Below are 10,870 nucleotides of genomic sequence, written 5' to 3'. Positions count from 1 at the left end.
GATGTTACACTTGTACAACTTCATCTGGGATGTTACACTTGTACAACCTCATCTGGGATGTTACACTTGTACAACCTCATCTGGGATGTTACACTTGTATAACCTCCTTGGCAAAGCTCTATCCTCAAACCCCATATGCTGCTCTAGTTTCCAGATAAGATCTTCAAGGCTGCATGATGATCAGAGGATAAGGCTGCCTTGGTCACTCAACATATCCAGAGATTTGCAAAGGAAAAAGAAATGTATTCTATTCAATGGAGTACATAACACAAGTTATATGAATACTGTCACTCCAGCCTAGAACTCCAAAACCTTTCTATATATTCCTTGAGAGGGTTGACATTTTAAGCTTTTAAACTTCTGAACGCATTTTTATTTTTTTCCTGTCTTTTATCTTCTATGGGAAAAAAGTACTCAGCCCTGAATTCTGGTATCCTTGTATCATGCTGATCTTCCCCCACACGTGTTCTCAGATACAGGTTACATATGCCGTGAAGCTTGACATGGAACCATTAGAGACAAGGATTAAATCAACATTTTTTCCTTGAATGGAGACTAGCAGTTTATTTAGTATTTTCAGGCCCTGAGTTCCCCTGGGGTAGTAATATGAAAGGGTAATGGGTATGCCCAGAGACTCTAAAGGACCCAGCAAAAACGCTGAAGGGCCCTAGAGATCACCAAGAGAATAAGCACTGGCTTCCTACTCTCTCTAAACAACTTCTGATTTTTTTTAAATAGTTACAAGGCAATCTTCAAAATGCTTTTCAGGGAATGGACAGGAGTGAGGGGGTGCTTGCCATAGTTATTGCTAAATACTGGGATCCTCTTGCTCTCTCTAGTATTCAAATGATCCAGAGACACTCTACACTGCTGGAGAGCTACTGACCTTTTTATTAAAAACCAACAATAACTGTTTTGAAATTGTTGTTAGGAGGCCCAGATTTTTCCCTAAAATATCTTTGTGTGCAGAGAAAATCAGGATTGAGTTGAATTACAAATAAAAAGGATTTTCAAGGGACATGGCTTAGAAAGCAAGTACTCACTGTGCAAGCATCAGGACCTGACTGTAATTCCCAGAACCCACCTTAAGAAGTCAGGCATCGTGACACTCATCTGTAATTTCAGAACAGGAGAGATGGAGCCAGGAAGATCCCTGGACATCTTAGCCAACTAGTCTAATCAAATGGTGAGTTCTAGGTTCAGCAAAAGACCCTGTTTCAAAAATAAGATTGGCTAGACCCTGGGCATTGATACCCAGGGTTAACCTCTGGACATAAAAACACACACACTCACACAAGCACACACACACTCGTACCTATACCTGTGCCCTTGAGGAAGATTTACAAAGAATTCTATTTCAAAAATCAAACCACTATAAACTACAATGAAAGGGCAATGCCTTAAAAAAGAAGTAGTGTCATTTTACTGAGAAGTTTGTTACACTTTAGCCACTGGATACTCAGTCTACATTTCTTGTGAAGATTTGCTGTACATGCTATTACAAGAGTTTGTAATGAATTTTCACTGAATTTCTGAACTACATGTAAACCTCTTTTGGTTTTTTTTTAAACAAAAGCTTTTAAATATCAACTGCTAGACTAACCTATTAGTATAGAAGCATAGACGCAAATAGAAAAATCATCTTTTCTGGGAAACATTTCCAATTGTGCAGATAATGATGAAATTTTCAGCTAGAAATGTTAAGTGACAGTAAGCTGAATATAGCTAAAATATGTGTGTCATGCTTTGTGAATCAATTATTGTCCTGGTTAGATTTTTGTCAACAATATAAGCTAGGGTCATATAGGAAGAAGGAAGATCAACTGAGCAAAGGCCTCCATCAGACTGGCCTATAGGCAAGTCTGTGGGTGCTGTTGTCCTGTCCCTGGGTAGGTGGTCCTGGGGTATCTAAGAAAGCAACCTTAGCAAGTCACCAGGAGCAAACCAGTAAACAGCATTCCTTGTGGCTTCTGCTTCAGTTTTTGCTTCCAGCTTCCTGCTTTGAGTTCCCCTGCCCTTGATAGGCCAAATCTTGTAAGTTCAGACTCCATTTTAGAGAACTTGACCTAAGTTTGAATTCAGATAAATTAACAGGCTGATACCTAGCATTAGTTTCCAAGTTTGCCTCCAACAAAACTACAGCCTTGCTCTAGTCTCTAGGCTAATCCCCAACAAGACCAGCATCTCCAGGTTACACCCTCAACAAGACCAGTGTCTCCAGGTTATTCCCCCAACAAACCTACACCCCCCAGGTTACAATACCACCCCCCCACACACACACCTAACGACCACCAATGCAGAGGGAAGCAGAAATTAAGTTTAGGATATGACTCCCAGCACCAGCCAATTATGTTAAAAGCCACAGTAGCTTTCCAATTAGATGCTTGCACATGTACTCCCCGCTTGCTGCTTACTATAAATCTTGCCCCATAGACATTTGGGGCTCTTCCATGACTAAAACTGTCCTGCATGATGGTGGTGTTACTGGGTGGGGCAAGCTAGCTGTGAGTTGCATCAGATCGGCTCCAGTCTGTTTTGGGGGGAATTACTGACATTTCCCTGACTTCCCTCAGTGATGGACTGTTACCCAAACAAGTAAGATGAAATAAACCCTTTCATCTCCAAATTGATTTTGGTGTTTTATCATAGCTAGAGACTCTAACTATGATACTTAGAGACCCAGCTTGGTTATTGTACAATGACTCCCATTGGAATTATATATGATTTTTTTTTACCAGTTTTCATCCAAATACATTGAGAAATAAAGTGATCCTTGATTTTATTTCTTGGTCAGAAATAATATAATCTCAAAAGCCTCATAAGAAGACAAGAGTATATAGCTGGAGTTAGCCACACGAACACCATGGTAGAGAAAAGTAGGGAGTTTTAAAAAGCTGTTTTGAGCCAAGTTTTTTTTCTTATCCCTGTTTCCTGGTTTCTGCCTCACTTTGGGCAAGCACCTTTTAGGACATCATATGGAAAAAGTTTGTGGCTTTCTTTTCTCTTCAGGCATGTTCCCACAACTTTAAGTAACAACATACTATGCCAGATCTGCAGGCCGGCAACCCTAACATCCTGACTTTTAAAAGTTACCTCAGGAGACAATATGAAAATAGCAGGTTGCCCTCAAAAATGTCACCATGACAGGACATGAACATAGAAATGTCATGAAGTCTAATTTCCTGTTATGTATCAATTATCTAGTACAATAATAATACTATCTAAGAAACAACAGAAAGCGTCAATAGCATGAGTGTTTATTGTTTATGTGCCTAAAATAACTTGGAGTTGGCAGACACCTCTGTTGATCTTGGCTGCATTTTCAATGCAACTCTGGAAGTTGGCTTCTGCTTGGGCAACTACTCCAAGTCTCTCTCTCCCTCTTGCTTGCTTGCTTGCTTGCTTGCTTGCTTGCTTGCTTGCTTGCTTAGAGTTGGCTAGTCTGAGCAGGTTCTCTTGGCAAATTCCTAGGTGTGAAGGATGAGCCCCATTGTTCAAGCCCATTAAGCCAGTTTTCATCAGTCTTGCTTCACAGAAATTGGGACAAATACTGAAGGACACACTCCCAGAAGCTGCACTGGGATGGCACTGCATGGTGACATGACCTTAGATGTCATTATAGGAAAGGATGAAGACTCCAGTCCATCAGTGCAATTGACCATACTTCCTTAACCCACTGGTAGAGCTGCAAGCCATGTGTTTGTTTAAATGCTTTGAAAGCCTACTTGGAGTTGTCAATGTCTCACATTTTTTAGATTAAAGTTTTACAGGTCTTATCAGCTTCACCACCTGTGGTGCAAAGAGTGCTTCCCTCTATTTACTTTGCATTTATCTCTGTTGTGCTTTCGGCTGTATTGCCTTTCAGGTGGAAAAAGACTGAGCCAACCCAACTGTCAACATCCTCTCCTTTCTTGTTCTAGGTCACACATTTCCCAGCCCTCTCTGACCTCCTTAATTCATTCTGACTATTCTTTGGGAAAAAAGGCAAGAATCCATTTCTGGTTACTTTTTTTTCTTCTTTACATCTTTCCTCCAGCATTATGTTTTTAAAGGCTTAGGATAATGTTCTCTCTTTATAGTCCAGAATCATCTGAACAATTGTAATCACTGTCATCGCAAAAATGTATTTAGTTAATTTCTTCAGCAGATAATCCAAACTGACTTCTAGGTTCTCTTCTGATCAGAAACTATTCCTTATGGCTCATCTGCTCCTTGGAAGAGCTAACTCATACACAATTTGGATTTTCCAGATTAATTCCAATTTATATCTTTCCATAATATATGACAACTTTTGATGGTAAATGTGTTTGTTACAGTTAGGATTAGTCTTATCAAATACTTGCCTATATGCTAGTGATCTTCTAAAGACTTTCTTTGGGCATTTTATAAATACTTATTTTTATGGGAGAACATTTTTCAAAACTTGCTTAACCTCCCTGAAGCAATAAATGCATTTGAAACTAAGATTAGAAAAATCTAACGACCTCAAATGCATCGGTGATAATTGCAAATATTTTACTTGTTTTCAGTTAAGGGCCAGTTACTGCTGAGCACATATTAAACTCCAGGAATTCCAGAACTATTTCTTTTATCTGTTCAAGAAGTTCATTTTCCATTAACTCCCGAAAAGATAAACTAGATCCTCAGATAATCTCATTCAAGCAAACTCAGTCTAATTCTGCAAGTCAGTGCATATCTAAAAACAAGTGTTGATCCACAATAAAACTGAGTAAGGTCACTATGATGCAAATTTATGGGGACACATTCTCCCCTTTGCCCAGTAAAGGCGTACTGTGAAAATATACAGACAAAGGTTGATATTTCTTAATTCTTGACCCTGAATTCTCCACTGACAAGGCCAAGAGGCAGGCAAAGGAAGGAACACGACGGCTTTTTCCCAGAAACCTACTTCTCAACAGCTGTTCTGTGATTATCAGAAGAGCCTGAGAGCTTCCTTCAAATCTGATCTTACCAGAGAAATTTTTATTCAAAACCACTTGGGCGCAGCATGTAGGTCAATGCTGAGCCCTTACCTGGCATTCTCAAGGTTCTGGGTTACATCCCTGTACTATACACCAAAAAGTCTAAAAATAAAAACTGCACACTCAAGACATCAGTGAGATAGTTGGACTTTTCAAAATGCAAACCCACTGAATAATATTTTTGATGAAGATCAAACTAGCGCCAGGTAAAGTATCCAATTACACATACATACACACACACACAGGCACACGCACACGCACGCAGGCATGTGCTGTGTATTTTCTAAATCCAGCATTCCCTTATAGTGCATACTATATTATTAATATGTGATCATAATTTTATTCAGTTTACATCTGAGTTAAATGAATCTGAAGGAAGTTAAAACCAAGCTCATACTTGCTCAAGCAGATGGGAACAAATACAGAGACCCACAGCCAGACATTATGCAGAGAGTGAGAGACCTTGGGACACTCAGCCATAATTGAGCTATCTCCATCAAACCCCTCCCCTCAGAGCCCAGGGAACCCTGTGGAAGAGGAGGCAGAAAGAGTGTAAGAGCCAGAGGGGATGAAGGACACTAAGGAAACAAGGCCCAACGAATGAACATGATCAAAGCTCATATGAACTCACAGAGACTGAGGCAGCATGCACAGGGGGACCTACACAGATCTGCGCCAGACAGAGTCCTAGAATTGAAAGAAATGGACACATGCCCCCATCTCTAACCTAGCAGTATCTCCAATTGATAACCACTTGCAAATGAAACTTTAGTTTCCTCCACGGGAGTCACGGTGGGGAAATAAACTACTCTTAAGGGTAGGCTGCATATTTAGTAGGAGATGGACAAGAGCATCTTTGCAGGGGTTTGATCTCATGATGTAGAGTCTGGGCATTTCCTTTTTTGTTTTGTTTTTACTTGTTGTTTTTATTTCATTTTCATTTTATTTTTTATTTTATCTACATCCTCCCCCCTCCTAAAGGCCTTTTGCGTATATATTACAGCTTCCAGGTTAGTGTTTTTATGAGATTGCTGAGTGTATGAATGAGTGACTCTCTGTGGCTATATCTGGGTTTTGTCCCTTTTCTTGGGCTATTTCTTTTGTTTGTTTTGTCCTAATTTATTATTGCATTGCATTTTATTATTATTATCTTTTAGAAGTCTGTTTGTTTTCTAGTGAGAGACAGAAAGGGGGTGGATCCGGATGACAGGGGGAGTGGAGAGGAACTGAGAGAGATGGAGAGCAAACTGCAATCAGGATATAGTATGTGAGACAAAAATCTATTGTCAATAAGACAATTAAGACCTTCAGTTTCTAACATTCAAAGGAGGGTCCGAACCCAGATTGTTTGCCCCAACTCCATACTTACTATGTGATGGCCACATCCCGTATAGCACAGCGTATCTCAGTAACCTCTTCTAACGCCTGTCCACTGCCTAGTATACAAGAGAATCTCAACACATAAAACTAGGAGAGAATGGGAAGAGGAACCATTTCTTTCCCCCACAAGTGCCTCACTCTTCAACCAAATCCACACCAGTTCACCTGAGCGCTTTGGTGAACCTTTTACCACTCTGGTGAAGGGGCCATGGAGTCCTTTGTCATTTTTCTTTCGTTTAAATGTTCTTTTTTTCCTTTAAAGGCTGCATACTTTTCTCTGGTTTAAATCATCTGATCACTTATATCCTTCCATTTCTAGTTTTTGCTCTAATCAGCCTGTATAATTAAAAATGATAACATTCTCTTTTTTTTGCACTGAGCCTAACCCCAACACCATAATAATCTCAGAGATGGTTTAAGCAAACAGCATTACACCTCACTCTATAATAGAATTTCTGCATATGTAGGTCCTTAAAAGAACTAGTATGTACCTTTTCAAAAACCCTAACTCCCTCCTACACCTCCTACACTAATAACAATGATATCTTCATTTTCTCCTAAGCCCACAGGCATCATACATTCTTCCAGTATACCTGATGAGGCATATGTGAGTGTTATTTTTTTCATGAGGGAATAAACTTAAGACTGGGCTGGAAAGATGGCTCAGTGGTTAAGGATACTTCCCTTGCAGAGGTTGCAAGTTTCCAGCATCTAGGTCTGGTAACACACAACAGCCTGTAACTCCACTGTGGGAGTTGCAATATCTCTGACTTCCATGGGCATCTATACGTACACATGAGCACACGCGCACACACACACACATGCACACACTCATATAATTTTAAAATAATAAAAATACATCTTAAAACAAAAAGTAACTAAGACCCAGACAGTTCATTTAATGAACTCAAGTTTACCCAGCTAAAAAGTGGTATAGCTAGGATTTGGATGTCAGTAGTTTAGCTCCAGGCTAGCTGGCTTTCAAGTATGATATTAGTCTCACCATGAACCATTCAACTGAGAAAATCTACAGTACACGTCGGTGACCTCCAACAGAAATCAAATAGAAACTGAGAGGAAAAAAAGTTACACTAAAAGTACCATGGGAAAGACTAAAGTGTGAGAGCAGATAAAAGTAACTCGTTTGGCAACTACATTGCCAAAATCTCTGTGGTTTTCTTGAACTTTAGAAAAATGAGCAGGGGGCATAGGATGTCAAAGGAGACAGGCATCCTCAGACTCACTAAGTTCTATGAATGGCGATAATTTAAAGACACAGCCCCCTGATCATTTGAAAGAAAGGAAGTTTCCATAGGATGTCAAAGGAGACAGGCGTCCTCAGACTCACTCTGTTCTATGAATGACAATAACGTAAACACACAGCCCCCTGAACATTTGAAAGAGAGGAAGTTTCTAGGCTACAGTGTTGAAGGAAAGCATCACTGGAAGAAGAAAAAAAAGACACAAAAGTTTTTTCTATTTAGTTGCTCAATTTTACTCCACTTAACTATACTTAAAAGGCACTTCAGGATCTGTGAGAAAGAAAAAAAGTTCTAAGTCCTTGCACTTGTCAAACAAAATAAGCTGCTTTCCCAGAGTAGGCTGAGATTTTTTTAGGGACTAGTTTAATTATAGCCTTTCTTCCGTGACCTTTGGAAATTCCTCAGAGCTCTGTGACAATGAAAGAAGGAATTCCCAGGTCCAGTTTCACCTAAGCCATGGTTACCTTAATTACTAAGCTGCTGCTTTCAGTAAACCCCACTTGCATTTTTCAGTTAATATGTCATCTGTAGTCCTTGGATAGCCCTGTTGGCATTATAAGATAAAGAAAACTATTGAGTCAATAACGACTTACAACATTTCCATGAGTGCTTTACATACCGAATGTAATGAGAATAGTAATGGCAACTTTATTAAACATTTTCACTCATCTCTGGAATCTGGGCAAAGAATTCATTCATAACAATTTTCCAGATGAACTTTAAGGTCAATTGAATTTACTCATCTGGGACACTAGGATCAGAGCTTCGGAGGCAGTCATTCATCCTCACGCTTTAGAGATCTCTATGATTTCCTTATCCAGTTTTATAGGCAGTAATTCTAATCTTTATTAAGCCATCAATAACACCCCCCCCAGGTAGCCTCAAGAACTTACCATCTTTTGGGCATTCTCCTCAGTAATGTTAGTATTATAATTCCAAGAAGCAAGTGAACTTTGATAAGACAGGTCTTCAGCTTCCTGGTTAAACTTGTCTAAAAATGTCTTGGCCTCTTCCTCGATGAGGGACTGAGCAGTAGTAACAGCAACAAGGCTCAGAAGGAGCCAGGAGGAGCTTGACATCTTTCCCCGTGCGCCAAGATCCCATCCACTGAGCAACTTTCCCTAGAGGAAAATCTCTTCATGAGTTTTTCTCTCTCATCAGCCTTTGAACTTGGGTTGGGCACTGAGAAGGGAAGAAAAAAAAAGGCAGAAGAAGAAACAGAAGAGAACAGTAAACAAGCTGCTGGACCAATATGAAGTTAATCCTGGAGAGGACAGATATGTAAACAGATATTTTAGAATGATTTTTAAAGTAAACTAAATAAAGACATGTTATTCATTAATCCTAGAAAACCTTAGCTTTGCTAACATTTTATGGCCACATCAAAACTTGGACATTTAGTTAATATGTTTCTTAAAAGCTGTTAAAGATTCACTGGGGGGCAGGGGGGTGTACTATGATTTTACAGTAACAAAAAAGGGAGAGAGGTTAGAATTAGAAATCGTAGGACACATATTGGAGCTTATAAACTTTTCTGACAATTCTATCAATAAGCTATCCATCCTCTTCCTCTCCCCTTTCTCTCTTTCTTGGTGTTTTTAAACAGTTTCTTCTCTCTGTAGCCTTGGCTGTCCTGGAACTCACTCTGTAGACCAGGCTAGCCTCAAACTCAGAGATCTGCTTGCCTCTGCCTCTTGAGTACTGGGATTAAAGGTGTGCACCACAACCACCTGGCTGAATTTTTTTTCTTTTTAAGAATCCTACGAAAACTAAGGCAAAGTTGCTTATTTGTAAAGAAAGCTGTTAACCAAAGAAGTGAGCTTTTGTAAGCAGTCACTTAAAATTCATAGAGATAATGGGGCTGGAAAGTGGTGGTACATGCCATTAATCCAAGCACACAGGGGACAGAGGAAGGCAGATCTCTGAGTTTGAGGACAGCCTGATCTACCAATTGAGGACAGCCAGGGCGATACAAAGAAACCCTGTCTCTAAAAATTAAGAATAAATTAATATCTCTGCCCATTTAAGAAATTATAAGACTCTACTCCATAGGGAGTTTGATGTACCCTGTGTGGCTTTGGTAAAGTTTCAAGCTGTCATTTTCTATTTCTCAGGAGACATGTTACACTCTAGTTCTATGGCTGACTTCATCAGGTGCCTCTTTCCCTTTCACTTACCTGCTTACAACTTAGCTGAGAACTCAAGGAAGTAATAATGACTCCACATTATGAAATACAAAGCGTATCCATGTCAAGTCCTTGGCATCCATAGGCATGGAATCGTGACAATATGAACTCCAAAGAGATTTTAATGGTTATCCTGGTGAAGTTCGGCAGCTGGCTCCGTGTCCTCATTCCCAGAGTGTAAGAGAGAAGCCACTTTAAATGGCAGAGCTCATAGGCCTGCTTGATTATGATTATGAAACCTTCACACAGAGCAAACATTTCTCCATCCAGAAAAACAAGTCTTCCAGGTTTGGAAGAAATGCTAATAACCAAGCCTGAAAAATAATTCCACTAGTTTGCTTTATTCTAAACCTGGACAGACCATTGTAGAATAAGAAAAAGCAGTAATTGCCCAAAGTGCTTTGTGTTGTAACATTTTACTTAAGCATCACAACATACCTGTGGGCAAACATTTACATCACCATTTTATGGAGTGTGAAATTGAGCTTAAGTACCTAAATAAGGCTAATAAGGAGTGGAAGCAGGCCATGGATCCAGGCTGTCTGGCTCTAGAGTCCAGGCTCCGAGCTAAGTTGTATGTTACAGGAGTCTAAGAGCAGGACTGGAGCCATACATAGCTAAAGGAGAAGGACTTACTTCTTTAAGGAAGATGATGAATTTGGTTCTACAACATTAAATGAGAGTCAAGATAAAGCAGGGGGCAAATTTCAATAATAAAAAAAATGGCAGGAGAGAAACGTTGGTGCAGATGTGGCAGTATGCTTTTCCATGCACAGGACTCTCTCCTTGCTTCTCACTAGTTTAAGGGGGGAAAAGTAGACAACACAATGGGCAGCGGCATGTGAGTTCCTGAGCAGGAACATTGCATGAGAAAAAGCTGAAAGAAACCTCTAGTAACTCAGAACACCTCCTGAAAGAACTGCTTGGGGTTAAGACAGAAAAATGAGCAATGCAAATTCAGTTTACTGAGACAGAAAATGTAGAAACCAAGATACAAAATCCAAGCTAAAAGTAGATGGCCAAGAAGACTGAAATTGAGATGGGGCAGGAAAATGGCGGA

At 39.8% G+C, this 10,870-nt stretch overlaps 1 protein-coding gene across 2 annotated transcripts in view; it reads right to left on the bottom strand.

Moving 5' to 3' along the window:
* Positions 1-10,028, bottom strand: part of Ace2 (angiotensin I converting enzyme 2) — a 50,869-nt gene extending 40,841 nt beyond the window's left edge. Inside the window, exons 1-2 of one of the 2 annotated variants that reach the window (XM_028762128.1) lie at positions 9,802-10,028; positions 8,518-8,806 (exon numbers count right to left, since the gene is read on the bottom strand). In XM_028762128.1, coding sequence (XP_028617961.1) covers positions 8,518-8,703 — 186 coding nt within the window. In that variant the 5' untranslated portion in view covers positions 8,704-8,806; positions 9,802-10,028. Of the gene's footprint in view, positions 1-8,517; positions 8,887-9,801 lie in introns of those variants that run through there. The other variant, XM_028762129.1, reaches the window with a different exon arrangement.
* Positions 10,029-10,870: the final 842 nt, after the last annotated feature.

Source organism: Grammomys surdaster, unplaced genomic scaffold (assembly GCF_004785775.1).
Source record: "Grammomys surdaster isolate TR1022 unplaced genomic scaffold, NIH_TR_1.0 131, whole genome shotgun sequence".
Taxonomy (NCBI): Eukaryota; Metazoa; Chordata; class Mammalia; order Rodentia; family Muridae; genus Grammomys; species Grammomys surdaster.
The sequence above is the reverse complement of the archived record's forward strand: the minus strand, read 5'-3'. Positions and strand labels throughout refer to the sequence as shown.